Below are 22139 nucleotides of genomic sequence, written 5' to 3' on the forward strand. Positions count from 1 at the left end.
CCTTTTTCATCAGTTCGCCTTAAAATACTCATAATGTGTGTAACATCACACGGCCGTCACGTGAGTGTTGATTACTCTTTTGTTGTGGCACACCAAAGTCATGAGAACATATAAAAAGTCTACACACCCCGGTTCAAATGTGAGGGCTTTGTGATATCAATAATGAGGCCAAGACAAAGAATTTCATTTTGGAATCATGGCCAAAAAGTTCTACCTTGGTTATATCAGACCATTAAAAAAAATTCCTAAACATATTTGATGAATGGTCTGAAGAGAAGCAAAGTTGAAGTTTGGGGCCATAATTCCAAAAAGTAGGTTTGGCATTTAATTTATATCACAGAAAAAAAGCGTTTGACCAGGGAGGTGCAGACATTTTATATCCACTGGAAGTGGCTCCTTCTTAATATGAATTTTGATTTCCATATTTTCAGACGTGAACATTTATTAACTTCATAGGCTGCCATTATTTTATTTGTAAAAGAAAAAAAAATATTGGCATCAAAATTTGAATATTCCTCCATCACAAATTGATGACAGAAAATATGTCAATTATGGGGATGCATTTGTCAGAATAAAAAATGTAATAATATAGCATTAAAGATAATTGGTATACTCTCTTTTTTTGTTTTTTCACACAATTAAATTATGATGCCAATCTTAAAAGGTGTTTATTAATGGGCGGCCTTTATTGCTACAAAATATATCTAATATTGGCAATTTATGTTCTCACAGCGTCTGATTATCTGAGACACTTTTGTGCGAATGATATATTTGAAACAATATTTCCAGCAGCCGCTTAAATTGGCGCGCCTACGCAACGGAATGCGATCCATGTGGCTTTTGGCAAGACGACAATGCTCACTTTTGATGGACGCGCACAGAGCTGCCGCCTCGGGTCAGCTCAGCACCTCGTGCAGTTGTACCTCATACAGTGTGTGTTACGAACCACAAGGAAGCAGAACTAATGAACTCAACGAGGCCAGTCAAAAAAAAACGTTGTGGAAAACGGCAACGTGATGCCCCCCCCCCCCCCCCGAAGGTGTCACACGGACCCGGTCTTTAAAACAATGTGATCAGCCCAATCGGCGCACGTCACGGCTGGATGAGCGTGAACGCGCACGTGCACGCCCAGTCTCGACGAGGACGTAAAACCGATTAAAACATCCCCACCTTTGGGCTTCAATCAGTCAGTCCAAAACGTCCATCCCGAGAACTTGTGAGTAGACCTTTTGCCTTCAAAAATGTATCTCATGCATGCTTGCGCGGTCAACATTTTTGTAGCTTTCACATTAGGCCAAGTGATTTTGAAATTCTGTTATTGCCACGTTTTCATTGCAACGATCATTTTGCCTTTTGATTTTCGAAATGTTTGCTTCTGATGCCTTGCTCGTTGTTCTGACCCTGGTTGACTAGAATGAATCGTAACTGATTGAAGTAAGTGTTTCTTTTAAAAACAAAAAAAAAACAACCTGTGATAAGTTGGCAGCTTGTTGGAGATGAAGACGACGGGGAGGCAGGAATGTCTCAAGTCTGAGCTTTCGTAAAGCCTTGCTAGTAATAATAAACAATGCATCGAGTCACATGTTTCCCAGCTTATGCAATAACCACGCTGGAGGTAATAATGTTGTTAACTCTTGCTTTCCTGCTGAGACGTGCGCAACCTGACATTTTTTAACGATGTGTTCTTCGCGGCTCAATTCGCAGGACCGGACAAAGAAGTAAATATTAACCCACAAGACCGCTGTAGCGAAGTTGGCGTCAAGACTGCTGCAGGTGAAATATTAATTCACAACTTTTTCTTTGTTGCGTCGTGCTGCTAATGTCAACAGTACTGTGCTGTCGTCGTACGGGACTTGATCGAGGATCATGGACTAGGACTTAGGACTCCATGTTTAAAGAATCTTACACCTTCGAAGTCTTATTTGGGCGATAAATGTATAAGATGGTTCAAAAACAGTTAGCATTTGGCGAGGAACACAGTAGCAAGGTTGTTAGTTTGAATTTTGGCTATGCTTACCTCGCCAAGGACCAAGCCTTGAACCATGCATACCGGACTCCATGTTTAAAGAAACATCCGGAAGACAAATGTAGAATGCTTCAAAAAGGGGTAGTGTTTGACGGGTACTACCACGACGAGCACAGTGCAGTGGTCAATTCTAGATTTTCTCAACTTGGTTGATCCAGGACCAAGACTTGAACCACACCGGGGCATCACGTCTGCAAATATTTGTAAGACTATTGTGGGATTCTTCCAAAAAGATGCCCGGGTAGGAAACTGGTGCAAGAAAGTTTAGGTTATTTGTTTTTTTTTTGTTTTTTTTAATCAGCCAGGCTGATTTGTTGTTGGACGGTTCCTAGAGCCAGAGCTTTAGGGCCTCGTCCCTGTAGGTTTTACCTCCAAATCCTATTCTGAGCACTACTTACTGCAAACCTTCTGGTTTCTAGAAACGAACCTGCGCCATGTCTCTGCTCACCCACCTGCTGGCATGCCTGTTCGGCATGGGTTCCTGGGTGTCTATCAACGGTCTGTGGGTAGAACTTCCCCTGATCGTCCCCCGCATTCCGGAGGGCTGGTACCTCCCGTCGTACCTCTCGGTTCTCATCCAGATGGCCAACGTAGGCCCGCTCTTCGTCACCCTGATGCACCGTTTCCGACCGGGAGCCCTCAGCGAGACGGCGGTGGTTTACGTCATCATCGCCCTGGGTACGGTGGCCAGTTTCCTGTTGGGTTTCTTCTGGAAGGAGACTGTTGTCGTGGCGGGGGCGCCCCGCAGCGGGGCGTTGCTCGTCCTCACCTTCTTCCTTGCGGTCGTCGACTGCACCTCCTCGGTTACCTTCCTTCCCTTCATGATGCGCCTCAAGCCCCGGTACCTCACCACCTACTATATCGGCGAAGGCGTGAGCGGCCTCCTGCCCGCTGTGGTGGCGCTCGTCCAGGGCGTCGGCGCGGTTCATTGCAACAACGGCACTACGAACCAAAACACCACCGACGGCTTTCCGACATTTGAGGCTCAACACCAGCCTCCCAACTTCTCAGTTGAGGTGTTCTTCTTCTTCCTGAGCGCCATGATGCTGGTGTGCCTGCTGGCGTTCCTGCTGCTCAACCGTCACCCCGCCGTTGCCAGGGAGAAGACAAAATGCCAGTACACCAACGGGGTCAAAGAGAAAAATTGGGTGGAGAAGAAGCCCATTGTGGAGCCATCCAGACCCTCCAGACAGAAGAGCAGTTTTGGCCTTGGGACTTACAGCTGGATGCAGTTGTTTTACATCTTCGTGATCCTGGCGTGGAGCAACGCGCTGACCAACGTGGCGCTACCGTCGGTGCAGTCGTACGCGTGCATGCCGTACGGCAACAACGCTTACCACCTGTCTGCCGCCACGGCGGCTGTGTCCAACCCTCTGGCCTGCTTCGTCGCCATGTTCTTCCCGAGAAGGTGAGTAAGAACACAGCGGGGACGCCGTCGATAGCAAACCGCCCGCCACCTGCGCGCTTTTAAGGGGGATCGAAATAAAAGGAGATTGGGGGAGCTCTAGATTTCTTTGCCCATGACTTTGCAGCTTGGCTGGGTGAGGATCCACCATTTTGAAGCGATGTGTTGCTCCTCCAGCCATGTTTCTACTGTTTCTAGGGGCGCTTGATTTTTCTTTCCTGCTCTGTGCCGCCTGCCTGGTGTAGTAGTAGGGCCGCCCCTGGTCGCCGTGGTAACAAAAAGCTGCGTTGGCCCACCACTAGAGAGGGGTGGGGTGAACACTGGCTCATTTGCGTGAAACGGGACCGCCCCTCTCCAAACGGTGCCGTAATTCTTGGGTTCTTATGATGGAATTATGACACCTGGAAAAGTGTTGCGATCTGTGAATAAAATGTATAATGTGTGTCATTTATGACCAGATCCTTGTGGCTGATGGGGGCGCTCACGTTTTTGGGCAGCGGCGTGGGAGCTTTCATAATGAGCATGGCCGCCCTGAGTCCGTGTCCGCTGATGGTGAACGACGTCTGGGGCGGCGTCGTCATGGTGCGTTCGGGAAACCTTTTCCCAGTACAGTGAAGCCTCATTTTATACGCTGACTCACAACTCCGCAGGTGCTGGCGTGGATCGTCTTCATCCTCACCCTGTCCTACGTCAAGGTGATCATCGGCGTGATCCTGCGCGACGAGGGTCACAGCGCCCTTGTGTGGTGCGGGGCGGTGGTGCAGCTGGGGTCCCTGCTGGGCGCCGTCACCATGTTCCCGCTGGTCAGCGTGTACAGCCTTTTTGCGTCAGGCGACCCCTGCAACACCCGATGTCCATGAAGGAGCCAACAGGTACATTTGAAATCTATCCCCACACCCCCCCAAATTATTATTATTATTTTTTTTTTTTCCTGCTGTTCCATGCTAACAGGAGCTTAGATGGACAAGAACATGTGTGAATAAATTGTCCTCATTCTATTTAGACTCTCATTTCAATGTATGTGTGCCATGTTCTGATTGGAGAGAATCCGGAGTACTCATTTTTGTATTTTTCTTCTCCTATGCTCTTTGAATGATCTCGAATTACTTTTGTTTTGTTTGTGTCATCTGTAAAGAGCAAGAGAAATGGCACCGCAGCTGCTCTCTCGCTAATATGGTTTGCAACTCAACAGACGTGAAAATGGTTTGAAAGCATAATAAACTCAAGTACTATTTCATGTGAGTGGTTTAGTTTCGTACTTTTCATGTGAACATGTAAAACTGACTGACTGGTTAGTACATCTGCCTCAGAGTTCTGAGGACTGGGGTTCAAATCCCAGACCCTCACGTTCTCCCGGCGCCTGCGTGGGTTTCCTCCGGACACTCTGGTTTCCTCCCACATCCCCAAAAACATGCCCAGTAGGTTACTTGAAGACTCTAAATTGCCCGTAGGTGTGAATGGTTGTTTCTATGTGCCCTGCGATCGGCCGGCGACCAGTTCAGGGTGTCCCGCGCCTCTCGCCCGAACATAGCTGGGATGGGCTCCAGCGTAGCCGTTACCCGAGTGAGGATAAGCGGTGTAGAAAATGCATGGATGGAAATTGTCGGGATCAAATCTGCATTCAATTTGGATTGTCGCTTCAGTTTACATAGCACACGTTTAGTGCAAAGCTATTTGACAGAGAGGGGAAAAAAACATGTATTTGATATTTTTCATCAACATCGTAGGACATCGGCCCGTCGGGCCCTGATGTTCACGATGACTCAATGATTCTGATGACGGCACTTTACCGGTTGCTAAGTATCCTAACACTTTCAGCCGCATATGACAGGGAGTGCGCGACGGTGCGTGTAGAGGTAAAGCGCGGGGTGCACCACGCCGGCCACAGAGAGCAGGCCGATGCACAGCGGCGTCACCGAGCACACGAAGAGGCCCGGCATCCGGTCGATGTGCATCATGACGGCCACGGGGATGTAGCAGAGCAGCGCCACGCCGCCGGTGGTGGCCGCGGTGAAGAAGGCGCGCCTCTTGGCCCCGCAAGGCGCCGCGCCGCCCGGGACGGCCCTCAGCAGGGTGTTGGCCACCGCGCTGCTGCACCGGTACAACAGCACTATCATGAACAGCATCAAGAAGAAGGGCACCTTCCTTTGGACGGGCCGGATCCGCGAGGACCAGCCATTGAGACTGCCCGCAAGGGCGGCGGGCACGGAGACGAGCCACACGCCGGCGGCGCCCAGCTCCCGGAAGCGGTAGCGCTCCGGGCGGGGATAGGCGGTGGGGCGCACCACGGCAACGTAGCGCTCCAGGCAAACGAGGCACAGGCTCATGGGCCCGCCGGTCTGCATGTAGACCAGCAGGAATTTCAGCAGGGGCTTCTGTAACCCCGGCCAGCTCAGCATGACGCCCAGGTGGGTGGCGGACAGGGCGTAGTGACAGGTGTGGAAGAGCGCCAGGTTGATGTTGAGAACGTCCAGGCGGGCGCACCGCGACGTGAAGCCGTGCCACAGCAGACACGCCGCCAACGGCGGTCCCACCAGCACGGTCCCGATGTCGTTCACGTACAGGAAGGGCCAGATGGGCGGGGTTCAGGTCGCACGTGGTGTTGGTGGTCCGCATCGCACCGCCCACTGTTTGGACCCGCAGGTCAGTGCGTCTGTTAATGACATTCATCCGCTTGTGCTCAATATTCTCATGCACCATTCTGGTCATTGCATTAGGTACCCCGCCGTACCCCGTGACGAGATCGCTGTCAGAAATTCATGCAAGGTAAGAGAGGACCGCATATGCCATCAGGCTTTTTCTGGATGTTAGCACACCACGTGTGACGAGTGAAATATGTCAAATAGTTTATGATCAAATGATGCAGATTTTTCTTTGATGAATTGAATTACAGTTAATTGTTAAAGGAGTGGAGCAGCTCAGAGAGGTCAGGTTGAGCAAGATCGAGATTTAAAATCAATTGCAAGAATCTTAATCTTGGTGAAGGGAGGCCAGAAAGGGTTAGGCTTTGCTCCCTCCTACGTGCTCCAGTTGGGATGTGAGCAGCAGCACTTTTGAGCCATCCGGAGACGTTTGAGGTTGGGCTGGCTGACTCCAAAAGTGCTTCAAGGTCTTGCTTTCAATACAATGAAACAAAGCCCTCATAGTGCATCCACATTGACAAGCCAAGCCGCACACTCCCGAAATGTGTTTGTTTGTGTTGTGGTTTTCTTTCACCAACAACAATTACAATGTCAGAGCCCATCATACATAATGAATCATATTATACATAATCCAACTTTCATGCTTACATCCTTGTACTTTTTGTCCGACGGTGCTCTTCTTGCGTTTTATGGACTTTTCCGGTTCTCATAAAATTGTGTCTCTTGTCGTCGTCTTCTTTGGTGTTACAAAGAATTCTTTCGGTTGCTCCGTTTTATGCTCTCGTCTCGCAATTGCGTTTTCACACGCTGCCGGCAGCACATGGACAACATTTCATGCATTCAATTCCCCAAGTAAAGAATCTTACATGTTTTTTTTTCGGTATCTCCTTTCCCGTTGTAACTTTTTGAACAAGCAAATTCTCACCAGGTGCTGATGGATGCTCGCTGCACAACTGTCCTCTTGGTGTCGCTGTTGTCACGCATCTGCATGAGTTCAGTTGTCTTCCAGCTGACCCTCTATAAAAACATTTAGCTGAGTTTTGCATTCTTCTTTGTTTTTTTTGTTTTTGTTGCATTTGATTTGCAAATGTGTTTCACCCCTTGTTCCCTTGCCTTGAAAAAAAAGCAAAGTAGTTTTATCGTTCAATAAATTGTTAGAGCCTCGCTACAACATTACAAAATATCAGCTAAAATGACATCACACACATTTATAGCATGATGATACAACGGACGAGAGTAAGTTCGTATAAAAAGTACTTTATTGCCTTGAACAAATTGTTGCCACGTCCACATTTAAAAAAAAAAAAGAACAAATATATAATCAAGCAACATTCCCTCAGCTATTTGTTTGGATGATTTACTGACAAATAAACATCCTAATCCAACATAATGTGTATTATATTAACAAATGGCCTAAAGATTATTCTTTGGTCAACTTCAATGAGATGGGTTAAGGCTCTTAAATACATGCGGTGTGTAAAAAAAAAAAAAAGTAACTCAATAAGTAACAGGCTGCATGATAAACATGGGTACACAGAGCACATGCAAGCGAAATAAATATGAAAAATATTACTATGTACTAATATTGCAGCTGTTAGTCGTTGCTTCTTTGGAAGTCAAGCTTCGCTGGTTTTGAGATGATTTGTTCTTTGGTAGGAATAAGAATAGTCGATTGCCTAAACGTGTAAAAATACATTAAAAACTGTACAGTAAGTGCATGAAAGCGTCATACCACAGCTTGAGTGCTTCGTTTTTGAAAATGCTTCCTTAAAATGATCTAAAAGCAATTGAGTGAGTGTCGAAAGTATTTGGTTGTTAAAAGGCACTTTTCTGGACTAATATTTCTATTTGTATAAACATGGCATAACGATGAGGCACTGGATGCTGTTTTTGAAAGTGCAGCACAGGATGAAGAGGAAAGCATGTTTGGTCCTTTTTCTGAAATGGAAACGGAGGAAAAGACCCGAGAAACACGGCAGATGTTGGCGACGCGCTGCGTTCCCCTCGCCGCTCGTGCAACGTTTCAACTTGTTGTTCTACGCGTGGCTGTGGACGGAGATGCTGGACAGGTCGTTCCTGATGATCTCGTTGACTGCAGGACAAAGGAGGGGAAATTTAGGAACACGTGTGTGCATGTAGCTAACATGTACAGACTCAAACAAAAACAAAAAAGCTCACGAATTGTCAAGGTGGAGGGAATTATGATTTGAATTTGTGTATTTTTTTCTTTCTCCGTGATTGCAGCCAGCCAGCTAACTGTTTGTTCGCCGTGGCCTACTTTCCAGCGCGCCGCCACGTTTGAAGCGGACCGTCCGTCCGAGAAGAAACGTCAATGTATCGATGGCCCCGAAAATAGTCCAGAGTGACGCCCCGGGCCACAGGCTTTGGCCGACCGTCGCTTCGACAACGCTTCTTCCTGGTTGAGTTGCCGTGGCGACAGAGCAAACTGTTGCAAAGGTACACACAAAAGTCTTCAAATTCATTTCCTTGCGGTATTAAACTTCCTACGGTCTTTTGTTTACAGTTGTCCAAGCTGTGGCCGGTACCGAAATCGTACCGTCTCAAGTGTCAGGGTATTTGCATTTCCGTTGTCAAACCTTGTAAAGTGTGCGAGAGAAATCAATCAAGTAAGTAACAAATAATACTGTACGCAATTTCTTGCATTTACATTGTCAGAAGCGGCGAAGGGTACCAAAATAACCACATTTTGGCCCTCTTCTGTAACGGTACCGACTACCAGCAGTAGAATCAATGAATGTTTATGTTAAATGTTTATGAGGACACTCGCCTGACTTTGGTGCGGGCGGCGTGGGTTCAGTTCCCACTTGACTTCGGCCTTTCGCCGGGATAAGCGGTGTGGAAAATGGATGGATGGAAGGGTGTTGATGAGGGGGCCCGAAAACGTTTTGGCTCCCTGCTCAAAGCGTTCTAACAATATCGAAGTCAATTTCTCGAATGAGTACCAAAAGAACCACTTTATTGGGCGCCATTCTGAAAACGTTGTGCAGGGTACCACAATAACCCCTTTTAGGTACACACCCCTTTGCGTTGCCATTGTCAAAACATGGTGAATACTACAAACCGTTTTCAAACCTTACGTGGCGGGTACCGAAAGGGCGGAAGGAGACACGGTGCTGGCCAGCGATTGGTGGACATGAGAACGTTTCTTCTTCTCCTCTGTTGTTAAGTAGGCTGCGATCATGTCAATATTGACGCACTTCAGCGCGTTAGCAGCAGCTAGCTCGGGACGCGTGGAGTCGGCGACCGCAGAAACGAGCGACAGGCAGGACGCGCTCGTGACATGAAGTCAGCCAGGAGCCCGCGGACGCACGCCGCAGCTGGCCGCGCCCGATACGGAGGCCCAACGCACACGGGCACGTGTACGTACGCACACGCACACTCATGAACGCTTAGCCACATGCAGCAACACGCTTATAGACACAAACGCATGCACGTTGACGCGCAGGCAGATACACGCGCACACGCACAGCCGAGGAACTCCCAAACAATTAGCGTGACGGCACCGCCGGCCTTTGCCAAAACGGGTTCAAACAGCAGCTTCCCGCCCCGCGAGCGACTCTAAAACAAACGCACCTCGCCGGAACCCGCCCACCCCCTAAATTGAATGCCACGTTGCGGTCCAGACCGCAAGCCACGAGATGTTCTTGGCCTCGCTTTTCACTGCTCGCTCACACACACACACAAAATGCTTCTGTCGTTCACCAAACGGCAAAAACGTCCAAAAGCGGCCCATCTGTCGCACATGCTGGAGGTTTGGATTTCCTGGTGTGCTTGAACGCAACACCATCCTTATGTCATCTCACCCTGCTGTAACACTTTGCTCACAGCAAGGGACTACTCAATTGTCAAGTAGGAATAAACTGCATATTTCACAAAACTAAAATAAATGCGTACATATGGAATGACTAAAATACGAAATTCAATATTTAACCAATTATATAAACTACATTAAATTCACTAATGAACAAAATACAATATTAAATAGTTGGGTTACATTTGTATTAAACGACAATTACAATTAAGACATTTCATGACAAAGTATCATGAAGACTGTTAATGATTAGTAGTCTTTTTAAAATGTAAATATGAAATCATTAAAAAAAAAAGTATGTTGTATGATTGGTTTCCTCCGCTGCAATAAAATGACTGCGCATTTCGTTTTATGCAAGTTGCAGCTGCTGCAGACAGTTGAAAGGGGGGAAAAAGGAGTCTGTTGAAAAGATTTGAGCATAAAACACATTTCTGCCACCGTCGAAAGCGTCCGCCTGCGCTATTTTTACTGACTTGTAAATCATGCGCGAATGCCGTTTGGCAGCGCACCGCCTTCGGGGCTCGGCCTTTAGGAGTAGCTCGTTCGCTCGTTCGCTCGCAGGCCAGACGTGACTTGAGTCGTGACTCACACTTTCTGCAAGAGGACACCTGTGATTGGACGGCACGCAAAGATGGACGGCGGACAGAAAAATGGACGGAACGCTATAAAACATCCCGCTGTGTCGATCTGTGAGGTTCTTTCTGGAACTTTCCGGAGGGTTGTGTATCGTAGACTGTCACAAATAGGCAGTGTTGTAGATGAATAGATGTCAATTATTAGTCGAGTTCAGTTGTATTTAACTTTGAATTACAATACATTTGCGTTTCATCTTGAAGATGTTTTTAAACATTTATTTTGGTACAATTCTTCTTTGAAAAAAGAAGAAGAAGAAATCCAAACACTTGACAATGTTTTTTTTATGTGCAATAACCTTTTAATCCAATCATTATTTGCTGGTTTTCCTATGTTTATGACAATTATATTTAATACGATAAAACTTCAGTATGAATTAGTTCACTAAATCCTCCGCGGCATCATAAAGTAAAAGGTCATATAATAAATATTTTATTTTTAGCAACTACATTTTTTCCTCTCAGCTGAAAGGCAGTTAAAATCATAATTAATTAAGATTTTCTTCTGCCAAAATTATTATTTAAATACATGAAAAAATGCGAAATTAAATGCGTGGCAAATGACCTTTAATTGTTTTTTTGTTTTTTTTAACCAAACTTAATTTTTAGTTGAGCAAAAAATCTTAAGATTTTGTGCCCAAATGAAATTAAATAAACAAAGAAGGCCAATTAAATGGACAATTCAAAAGATACTTATTCATGCATTGCAGCATCATGAAATAAAAGGTCATTCAATAAAAAGTCATTACATAATTAAAAATGCCATCAAAATAGTAGTCATTAAATGAATAGGAAGGTATAGAATTCATTAAAATCAAATTAAGGGGACAAAACCCATTAAATAAAAAATATATTGAATAATAAAAAATGCCATTAAGTGAACGTCATTAAGATATTTGAATAACAATTGTGAAATAAATATATTCAACAGCTTCATCATCATTATTAATGATATTTCACAATTTAAGTAACTCATGGGAAATGACTACATTATAACTATTTTATTTGGATTATCTCCCATTCGTTGAATTATAGTCGTGCTTATTCATTTATATGTACATCATTTATTTGTGGCTATATTGTGCCCTAAGCAAATGGGATTTTGTTTTTGCATAAGAATTTGTGTCAATGGCCGTTGGCGTATTAAATGAAAAGCCAAGCTTTCGAATTGCGCTGGTTTTTTTTTTGGGTGAAATGAACTCAAAAGTGCAAACACAGGCATGTTGTAGTACAACTTTAAAAGCAAGATACGATATTACATTTTGGAAGTAACGTCCCACGCAGGCTGTTTCTGGAGTAAAACACGAGGCTAATTACCGTATATTGTCCACCAATGGAAGTCTTTGTAGCTTTTACAAGGCCCGAAAGGTCGGCGTACATTCATTCCCGAGCTGTAAAAATGCCACAGCTACAAAACATATCAAGCGCTAAGACACTCATCGAAAAAACACATTGCAGTTTGAAACGTCCGCCCGCGTCTGACTTTCAACTTAACGAGCTCCAGTCCAGAAGCGAAAGGTTACACCTGAGTGAAAGCGCCCGCCAGGCACCCGACAGAAGCTTTAATGACGTGACCGACCGCATCAAAATGGCCGCCCCCGTCTGCGAATGCGGCCATTATGGTCTCGGCGGTAAACGCCGCCGCCGAGCGTGATGTCATGACATCAACGTAACGAGCCAGACGTCAAACGGGAACGGGGTCCACCGCCCACAACAGGGACTTGTTCAGAAACTGGAACGAGCAGCGCGGCTCGGTACGGAATTCTTGGAGTTTCCATGACACACTTTGTTCAAGTTACAAAACAGACCTCCGCGGTAGGGTACCAACCTCTGGGGTACCATAGAGGGTACCAGTTGTGAACGACCTTTTCTTACTTGCTGGTATCATACCAAAACCAAAAGTACCAAAAGTTGATCTTGGTAATTACGCATAAACCCGAAAGAAGCCTGCAAGCTGTCATGTCAAACAGGAAGTAGCTGCCTGGCAACGGGGAGGTGTTCAGAAACAGAGACAAGCAGCACAGTTTGGTATGGAGTTCTTGACCTTTCCGCGTTAGAAAAGGTACCAAAAAAGACATTTGTGCACCCTTGCTTTGGGGTACCATCGCTTAAAGATGCACCGCCCACAGTTTTGACAGCAAAAATGTTTCCATGTCAAAGTTTGTGAAGAGTACAAAATAGCAAATACTCTTTGGCAGGCAGGCCATACTGGGGTACCAGCTCCCGGGGTACCGTAGTTTTAAGTTGACTTTGGGCACTGCTCACAATTCTTTGCGTTTCCACGTCAAAGTTTGTGAAAAACCTTTTGGCAACTGGAGTTAAAGAACCAATTTCTGGGGTACCGTAGCTAAAGTTGCCTTTAGGATTGTGACCAGCACCACAGAGCACCATTGGCCAGAATCAAACCTTCGCCGTTCGCATGCAAAGCCAAGCGCATGTGCCGCTACGAGTGGCAACCGGGGCGATCGAGTTGTGTGGGGTGCTCACCATCATCGAGGTACATCTGGTCCAGTTCCTGCGGTTCCTCCTTGATGCTGACGCCCAACGCCGGGGGGCCGCCGTCGTCCCGCACCGAGGCCCGCCCCCCGCTCTCCGGCGCCTCGGCGGGGCTGCCGCCGGGTGAGAAGGGCGCTTCGGGCGTAGACGGCTGGGATGGCGGTTGGAAGCGGCCGGGGGTCTCCTGGATGATGGAGACGTGGGGCGCGGGGAAGGGCGGCGGCAAGTCGTGTAGTTTGGGGCTGGTGCTCGGGGAGGAGCCCGGGTTGGGCTTGGGTGCCGATCTTTGCTGCGTGTACGTCAGCTGAGGGGGCGAGTAGGGCTTGGGGTGCGCGGAGAGGCCGGGCCCGAGGGGGGCGCACGCCAGGGGGGCGTCGTAGTCGTCCCGCGGCTCCGTTTTGATGGTCGGAACTGAACAGAAGGAGAAGAAGAAGAAGAAGAAGAAGAAGGACGTGAGTCAGCGCATTTGTACGCGAGTGGGCTTGTGGCTAGGATACCCAAACAAACACATGATCAATGAGACCTTGTGTCTGATGACTCATAGAAGCGTTGAAGCAGCGGGAGAACAGACGCTTGTTTTCTTTGGGCCCCGCTCGCTCCCGCCGCGTCCAGCGTACGTGAGAAACAACGGCTTGACACACTAAATGCTGGCTGGGCTGGACGGGATTCTTTGCCACCTTTTTTTTCTCCAAGTAAGGACCTACTAAGCCGCAGTAAATTTCGCTCGCTTCATTTGGGATTAGCCACCAGCTTGAAATGTGGCGTTTACCTGTGGAAGGCAGGTAGGTGAAGCGCTGGTACTGACTCCGTTTCCTTTTGCCGTTGCAGACGTAAAAGTTGACGTGCGCCGGCGCGGAGGGACGCTGGTTGCGGTAAGGCGGGATTTCCACCAGGAGCATGTTCTGAAAGACAAAACCCACTCACTCAGTAGCGGCCCCCCCCCCCCTGGAACGTGCCCCCGCTCCCAGATTCAAAGGAAATTCCGTGGACGAATCTATTGTAAGACGACGCCCCAAAAAAGTCTCGAGGACAATTAGGGACAGAAATTTCCCCCACCGGTTTCACAGATGGACACGAAATATCGTAAGAGGACTAAAATTGAACAGGAGGTCAGCCATTGGCCGAAAGCAGCCATTGTGGGGCGAATTCGAGGCTGTGCGCTTTGGCGAATTCCTATGAGGGAATTCATTAAAAAAAAAAAGGGGGGGGGGGGGGGGCGGGATCCATTCCGGCCGGTTTATAGTTGCTTGCGGCTTGAATTCATCTTTGTGTTTACCCATTTCAATGTTTAATGACTTCTAAATGGACTCAACGAAGTCACACGAAAGCCGCCGAGGCCGCCCTCGTAAAGGCAATAAACGGGATTCAAACGCCCCGAAATGCTCGGCCATCTTGACAAATTGCCTCATTTCCCAAAATATTGCCGCTCTTAATGCACGCGCCTCTGGATTTGTGACCTTCGATGTGAGAGTTAAAGCAGCGAGGAAGGATGGACGCCAACAAACTGGGCTTTTTAGACAATTATGACTCATCCAGATGTGATGGATGCCATTTTAACAGTAATAGTTGGAAGTCAATCACGGCAAATGCAGCGGTGAGGTATTGTGCGTCGCGGGCCAAGTAATGTGTGCAGAAAGCAGGGAGCAGGTGCAGCGCGTCACGTCAAAACGGCCGCTAGTCCCGCCTTGCTCGTGGGCTCTCCCGCACTCCCAGCACGCCGCGCCAGTGCCTCCGCGAGGAAAAAGGTGGAAGATGAGAGACCGGCAAAGACTGGCACCACGCTTAAGATTTGGTGTCTTTTAAGGCGCAATATGAGGTCATCTGTTGACTTGTACTCATCCAATCGGCTCCGATAGGAAAATTCTGCCTCCACTGAGATCAAAATGCTCACTTTTAATTGGCACTGTTGGAACAAGATCTTTATTGTTGTGTCTGTTCCGAATATTTGGACCTTATTTAACTGCACATATGAGGAGCACAACTCCTGGGCACAATGTACAATACAGGATCTGGTTTATAAGGTGCAGGTGCAACCGGGAAAAAAAAACAAAACAAAAAAAAGAGGCCAATGAAGTGTTGTCGGGTTGAAAGTGCCACCGAGCACGGTCGGTTGCATGTGCGCTGCACAAACACATCTGGAGGAGGAGACGGAGATTTTCTACACGGAGTGCGTACTTGTGGACGTGACGCTAAAAGCAAACCGGATTCCGCTGGTATGTGTGCGTCATGAAGTGGCCGATGAAATGCGTGAGGTTGGAACTGCAACCTAGCCCGGTTGGACCCGAGCAGCACAACTCGCGTTACCAATTTGGTAAATGGACTTCGTACTGTTGGACGTGACGTGTTTTGGACTGCTGCAAGCAAATAGGCCACGCTTTTTTGGGTGCACGCGTACCTAATGAAGCGGCTGAAGAACCGCCCGACGCCAGGCTGAGTGGGACCGGTGCCGCACAAACCTGCCGGTTCCTGCCCCCGGTAAAACCACCAATTTTCGAAACGGAGACGCGCCGACACCGGCTCAACTTACGTGCTTGGAGGCGTCTCTGTCCACCTTGGCCTCGGTCTCCCAAAGGTGATGCCCGTCTGCGCAAGAGGAGAGAGAAGAAAATACACATGAGCAAAATGAAGTGGAAGGAGCGCCGCTATCATCATCTGTTACATCACTGATGGAGAAAGCAGCCGGCGACGTCACACCGTCTGACCCTCATGAGCTCATGTCCCCTCGGAGAGAGAAGAAATCTGATGCCAAAAAAAAAAAAAAGCCCCGAGTCATTCCAAGGAGATGAGCGACATCTCGTGCGGGGCCTCGACGAATCAACTCGTGTGGAATCCCGACGGCAGCTGGCGAGCTCATTAGCCCGCCGCGTCTGGAAAGTCGCCTCCGACGCGCTCTGGCTCCGATATCCTCCGCGTCACATTGGCCACTTTCGGAGATTAGAAACAGCTCAGAGTCTTGCATATGCACACGTATATGCTAGCTCGCTAGTTTTTAGACTTGCGGTGTGTGGCCTGGTCGATTTCATTTGATGTTTTTGCAAAATTCGAGTTATGAGCGATATTCAGATACGCCGCAGCTTGAGCCAAGTGAAAGGAATTGAGCAGTCGAGGTAGTGAAATGAAGCTACTGCAATACCCTCGCACGTGGGCAAGGAGACGCACAGTCAGCAGTCGCACTCTGTGGAAAGTCCGAGATTCTTACGTGCCAAGTAACTGGCCTCGCTCCTGACCGGTACCGCCGTATTTTGCGTATTTAGGGTCAGACTATTGGGAACCCCTCTCAATGTTGTACAGCGGACCCCCGCATAGTCACGAATCGGCACCTGCGTATTCACCTATTTGTGTGTACGTATAAGCAGACATATGGAAGAGTCGGAGGCGGCGGGCTCCGCCGCTGGCAGCTTCTGTCGTGGCCGAGAAGCACGTTCCCGGTAAGTTTCCAAACGCGGAGTGGACTTCCGGCTGTCCGTGACCTCGCTCGCCAAGCATCTCTTCCTTGGACGAGGACCACCACCGACCGAACAACACCTTCTCATCATCTCGTTTTATGCTCTTCTGACACTGTTCCGTCCGTCCTTCCAGTTTCTCATTTTGTCACAGAGGCGCTAACTGCACCCTCCATCAGATCCATCGGCTGTGGATCGCAAGTCGACTGTGGTTGGATCGCGCCGTGGGAGTGGATTCGCGAGTTCTCCCTTGGACAGTATTGCCTAACCCAGCCTTGTAAGCCACCAGACCACCAATGGCTCCCAATATTGATACCGACCATAATGAACTTTTAATAGGAATAGGATGGTGGCAGATTGGACCAAATTCCAACCAAAATCGGGCCTGGTTGCTGGAATGATCCTCCCATTTGTACCCTTCGGCAAGGCACTGAACGCCCAACCACTCTCCACTAGTGCGCAGCGTCTATGTTTATCCTGTGCTGGTGTACGCTACAGTATTTGTCACAAGTGGTCTTTGGTCTTTGAAGGTTGTAAGAACAAACAAGGCCCTCGACAGAGCGCGGTCCTACGCCAAGACCCAACAATCCTGGATTGGATAGGCACCAAACTGGACAGCGGAGACACCCACTTCCTACATATGTCTGAATCGTGACCCACGTCCTACCCTTGTACAAAGTTTTCTGGAAATCACTTGACTGTTTTTTTTAACCACGAAAATAGCGGTGAAAACCTCCTCGGAGCTGGAGCCATTGAGAGGGAGGTTTGTGTATACATTGGTCTCCATTACAGTTGGATTGATGATGAGCAGGTACCAAATGTGACAGGAGGAAAGTCTGTGAACCTCTCTGTGTATTTCATTTGGGCCTCACCCTGTTGTGGTTTTAAAACCCAAACACATCAAAGAGCCTTCTTGCCAATGGCGTACGTCCTTCGTCCAAAGTTCAAGCCGCTGGTCTTCTTGTTGGTTTCTGACTAACGAGCGTCTCCCAGAATGGGCAGTTTTGAGTATGTCGCTGAGGACGTCACGTTTCACGTCTGCATTGGTAGGAAGAATTGAAGGACGCAAGAATTGATAACCGCAGAATGTTCCGGAGCAAGAGGGCAACATCTGCTAGGTCTGTGCTGATCCAGAAGCAGCCCCCCTTTCCTCAGAGGAACAATATGTTTCTTAGCTCTCCGGTCCACCGTGCTGGACGGCGTCCAATATGATCCCACGTTCAACACCCCCTTCCTCCCTCCTCCCAAATAAACCCGGTGCCCTTCTCCTGACATAGGCGCGAAAGCTCGGATGCACAATAGTGTACAGTAAAGTTAAGTGTCACGGTGGCTTCATAAAGGGACTCAAACGGGTCCTTGTGCTGACTAATTGGGTCTGGGTGGAGGCACTTCGGTGCTTAGAGTCAAGGTACCGTAAACACAAACACACGAGCTCAAAGGGAACCCTTGTCTATGCTTCTTCCTTCCTGACGCCACAGAAAACTCCACAAGCGCTCTCAGGAGATGATGGATGTGTGCACATACCTAACCTCTAACGCTAGCACCACTTTACATCATCCCCAAACCCCTTCTCTTAGTCCCAACCTCAAATACCCTTTACCATAAACAGAACCCGAAGACCCAACCCAAACCTAATCCCAAAGCACGTGAACCTTAACCTGACCCTAAACCATTAGCGTCTAACTTTAACCCAAACCCCAAGTCCTAACCCTAAATCTAACCCTTTTGATCAGAACCCTAGCCCCCAACCTTAACCTCCGCCCCTGATCCCTTTTGACCCTATTCTTTCTCCTCATTTCCAACCTTAAGTCAGCCCTTAAATCTCCCCTAACCCCTACAAGCCAAAGACTAACCCCAACTTTAATCCGAATAACTCTTTGCCCCTAAACCTACCCTATCGAACCCCCTTCTTCCTCCTCTCCTGACCTGACCCCGACTGCAACCCCAGCCCTAACCCTAATGTGTAGCCCGTACTGGACTGTGGCCGCTGCACCACCTCTTGAGCCTGAACCCTTTTCAAGCCAACACAACATCGTTCCGCAAGTCGACGACTCCGAGCCGGAGGTTCAGTGAAGGCATCAGAACCGAACGGCGCCGCCAAAAAGCGGAGCGACCCACCGCGCTCGTCTCAAACGCTAAGGTCGCTGACAGAACCGCAGCTTTGGGTCATCTTTGACGGGCCGTTCGGCCCGGCGTGACGATGTCACGGCCGAGAACAATCGCGAGCGAGGCAGAGATTTGAGCCTCCGAAAACAGACAGAAGAGCAAGCTTAGAATTGCTACGTACAAAGCTAAAGGCTGACGTCTAGCATTGCGAGGCTTCTTCCTATTTAAACTGTAAAACAATCGCAATGTACAACACGTCGGGGGACTTCGTTTTAATTACAGATGGTATCGTAATCTCATAACCCACCGTGCGTCTCCTATTTTGTTTTCTTCTAACGTCATTCTATTGTTTGTTCAACGCACTAACAAATCCTAACACGCCTCCGGCAAAACCCGACACCGGCCAACAAAGCTCGACATGGACCAAAAGGAGCAATTTCCCAAATGGGGTCGCTTATCGGGCTTCGGCATCGGAAAGGCAGTTTGGGGGAGAGAGAGAGAGACGGAGTTTCAAATTACAGGTCGACGTCTGGCAGAAAAGCCGAGCCGGTCCGCGCCGTCGGCGTTGTTTGCCGCAAGGTCGGCGTCGCCGTTCGCGGTTGCGGAGGAGCAGCTGGAAGAATAACCGGATTACTAACAGTAACACACTCGGTAAGGTCGCTTGATTAGGTACACAAGGTCATGTGACGCACAGCCAAAATAATGCGGGGAGGGTTTGAGATGGCAACGTGCGCATCATTGCAGTTTTTCTTTCTGCATCGTGCGAGAGCCGTTTCGAATCGTTTGACTCTCTCGTGTTACCAAACAAGACAAACAGGGGGAAAGGGAAAATGTGGAATATTACAATTTCACCAACGGAAGAGACTTATTGTCTTCGCAATGACAGAATTTCTTTTTTATTTTATAGCGCATTTGCATAACTTGCATAACATTTTAGTTCAGGTTTTTTAGTCTACAAAGAAAAATGATTACAAAAACATTATACTAAATACGTGAGTTAGACTCATAAAAATGGAAATAAATATGGAAAAACATAGTCTTTGTCAAATCTGTAGAAAAAAAGATTTCAAAAAAATAGAACCAAAATATGTATTCATTTATTATTTTTTTATGTATTCATTGGTTTGTAACAATTATGAATACTGTACACAATATAGAATTTAAATGTATTGAAAAATATGATGCTGTAGTGTTATTGTTTTAGGTCATAAAATTAAAATGATACAATTAAAAGTAGAATACATACTAACAATAATTGTTTTATTAAAGAAAATGTAAGAAAGATGTGAAATATAAATCAAAGAGTGTTCTAAAATATAGAATAATATTGATATGATTAGTTTTAACAGGAGTAATAATGAACAAGAAATTAACAAATTTGTATGGTTGTGGAGTGAGTTTAAGTCATAAAATAAAGCTGTACAATAAAATGATTTGCAAGTACACAAAATATTAAATCTATAACTATCCAAAATGAAATAAACATATATTTGATTTTCAAAATATATTCTGTGAATGGCCAGTTGTTTTCCCTTCATAAAATAAAAATGGAAACTCAAGCAGTCAATATATGCATGAATAAAATGTCTTTCGTTGGTTCTCGTGGACTCGTGTACCTAACGAAGAGACCTCTTTGAAACTCTGCCGGAAATGTCCGCGAGGTCCCAAAAGAGGAAAGCAGGGCTTTCCTCTTGTGTGAGTCACACACACACACAAACACACACCAGGAACGCTATTTGTCATCCGAGTGGAAACACGGCGGAGATTGTTGGCCTCTGGAGCAGAAAAATAAACAATCGATGTTTTTTGTGTGCTGGCAGGCGGCGAACGGGGGCGAGCCGTCCTGCCTACGTGTGCGATTGCAGGGGAAACTCTGACACACACACGCGCGCGCGCGCACGCACATGCTTGGCGGCAACGTTCGGCGAGGAAACTCCTCCTGGGAACTGCATAACAATTATATAAGAAGAAGAAGACAACGAGCGGGCTCGGAGGCTTTGTCACGTTGCGACGAGACGGCCCGGACGGCCACGCGGGACGACGGAAACTCTGGCGAGGCGGCGGCCGGCGCGCGAGGGTGTTTCCGTGGCAGGGTTGCCCGGGAATGCGACGCGGGCGCCAAACTCAGGGAAACCCTCGTCAAGGACACCGCACGCCTGCGCCGGAGCCGCGTCTGCCCAGGGTCCCAAAGACAAGCGAGTTTTTGGCCCCGGGACATTTAGGTTTCCGTTGACCCCATGATGGCAAATACGTTTCGTTAGGCACACCGGCACGAAAAAGCCAATCAGGTTTCATTAGGGTTACACGCCCGTGTTTGGCTTTCAGGCCTGGGTTAGGGCTTCAAGGCCGTGATAGTCCAGGACAAAGTAGGGTTTCGAGGCCAAGTTACGGTTTTCAATCGGGACTGCAAAAGTCCAGTTTCGGTTAGCACTCCAAGTCCGTGCTAGGGTTACAAAGTAGAGTTTCAAGCCTGACCAAAAGTTCCGAACGATGGTTTCGCGTTCCGGTTGCAAATTGGGACTTCGAAAGTAGGCTTTCAAGGCATTCTAGGGTTTCGTGCCTGGGTTGAGGTTTCAAATAAGGCTTTTAAGCAAATGGTAGGGTTTCAAGTCCATGTTTGGGTTAGAAATTAGGCTTCCGGGCTTGAGTTAGGGTTTCAAATTGCATAAAACGATCGGTCACGTTTTCACCTTCTTTGTAGTTCAAATCCATCCCGTTATCGTACTTTTGACGCTAAAAATGCACAAGTCGCAACGGTGGGGATGACCCTTCCTTCCTTCCTTCCTTCCATCCTTATTTTTCCTTCCTTCCATCCTTCCTTCTTTCCTTCCTTCCTTCCTTATTTTTCTTCCTTCCTTCCATCCTTCTTTCCTTCCTTTCTTCCTTGCTTCTTTCCTTCCTTCCTTTCTTCCTTCCTTATTTTTCCTTCCTCCCTCCCTTCCTTCCTTCCTCCCTCCCTTACTATCCTTCCTATTTTTTCCTTCCTTCCTTCCTTCCTCCCTCCCTTACTATCCTTCCTTAATTTTCCTTCCTTCCTTCCTTCCTTCCTTCCTTCCTCCCTTTCCTCCCTTCCTTCCTTCTTTCCTTCCTTCCTTCCTTTTCCTTCCTTCCTCCCTTCCTTCCTTCCTTCCTTCCACCCTTCCTTCCTTCCTTATTTTTCATTCCTCCCTTCCTTCCTTCCTTCCTCCCTCCCTTACTATCCTTCCTTATTTTTCCTTCCTTCCTTCCTCCCTCCCTTTCCTCCCTTCCTTCCTTCCTTCCTTCCTTCCTCCCTCCCTTTCCTCCCTTCCTTCCTCCCTTCCTTCCTTCCTTCCTTCCTTCCTTCCTTCCTCCCTCCCTTACTATCCTTCCTTATTTTTCCTTCCTTCCTCCCTCCCTTCCTTCCTTTCTTCCTTCCTTCCTTCCTTCCTTCCTCCCTCCCTTTCCTTCCTTCCTTCCTTCCTTCCTTCCTTCCTCCCTCCCTTTCCTCCCTCCCTTCCTTCCTTCCTTCCTTCCTTCCTTCCTTCCTTCCTTCCTCCCTCCCTTACTATCCTTCCTTATTTTTCCTTCCTCCCTCC

The 22139-nt window shown here is 47.7% G+C and overlaps 2 protein-coding genes across 9 annotated transcripts in view; one reads left to right on the forward strand and one right to left on the reverse strand.

Moving 5' to 3' along the window:
* Window positions 1–131: 131 nt before the first annotated feature.
* On the forward strand, window positions 132–7110 carry si:ch73-196l6.5 (riboflavin transporter 2). Of its 4 annotated transcripts, XR_009786057.1 has the most exons (8): window positions 132–1216; window positions 1705–1773; window positions 2446–3434; window positions 3890–4013; window positions 4082–4303; window positions 5250–5839; window positions 5906–6074; window positions 6149–7110. XR_009786057.1 is itself a non-coding variant. In XM_061759458.1 (6 exons), the coding sequence occupies exons 3-5, from the start codon at window positions 2461–2463 to the stop codon at window positions 4289–4291; spliced, it is 1308 nt and encodes a 435-aa protein (XP_061615442.1). In that variant the 5' UTR covers window positions 132–1216; window positions 1705–1773; window positions 2446–2460; the 3' UTR covers window positions 4292–4303; window positions 4567–4668. The 4 variants fall into 4 exon arrangements, 2 of the variants coding, with proteins under 2 accessions (XP_061615442.1, XP_061615440.1); XR_009786056.1 differs by having other exon boundaries at window positions 5250–6074; XM_061759458.1 differs by lacking the exons at window positions 5250–5839; window positions 5906–6074; window positions 6149–7110 and adding an exon at window positions 4567–4668.
* Window positions 7111–7314: 204 nt separating this feature from the next.
* nfatc1 (nuclear factor of activated T cells 1) overlaps window positions 7315–22139 on the reverse strand; it is a 29136-nt gene continuing 14311 nt past the window's right edge. For 2 of the 5 annotated variants that reach the window (XR_009786054.1, XR_009786053.1), the window contains 6 exons: window positions 15561–15616; window positions 13803–13935; window positions 13557–13733; window positions 13025–13444; window positions 8252–8519; window positions 7315–8165 (listed from right to left, as the gene is read on the reverse strand). Coding sequence is in view for 2 of the 5 variants with exons in the window: in XM_061759427.1 (XP_061615411.1) it covers window positions 8110–8165; window positions 13025–13444; window positions 13557–13733; window positions 13803–13935; window positions 15561–15616 (842 nt within the window). In the remaining 3 variants the exon portion in view is untranslated. The remainder of the gene's footprint in view (window positions 8166–8251; window positions 8520–13024; window positions 13445–13556; window positions 13734–13802; window positions 13936–15560; window positions 15617–22139) is intronic. The other 3 variants (XR_009786055.1, XM_061759427.1, XM_061759428.1) reach the window with 3 other exon arrangements.

The sequence above is a fragment of the Phyllopteryx taeniolatus genome, chromosome 21 (genome assembly GCF_024500385.1).
Source record: "Phyllopteryx taeniolatus isolate TA_2022b chromosome 21, UOR_Ptae_1.2, whole genome shotgun sequence".
Taxonomy (NCBI): Eukaryota; Metazoa; Chordata; class Actinopteri; order Syngnathiformes; family Syngnathidae; genus Phyllopteryx; species Phyllopteryx taeniolatus.

What these genes read in the sequence shown, in the direction of transcription:
- si:ch73-196l6.5 (XM_061759456.1), top strand. Translation starts at nt 2,461, where the DNA reads ATGTCTCTGCTCACCCACCTGCTGGCATGCCTGTTCGGCATGGGTTCC. An exon ending in GCCATGTTCTTCCCGAGAAG is followed by an intron (nt 3,435 to 3,889) that starts GTGAGTAAGAAC and finishes ATTTATGACCAG; the next exon opens with ATCCTTGTGGCTGATGGGGG. An exon ending in TCTGGGGCGGCGTCGTCATG is followed by an intron (nt 4,014 to 4,081) that starts GTGCGTTCGGGA and finishes ACAACTCCGCAG; the next exon opens with GTGCTGGCGTGGATCGTCTT.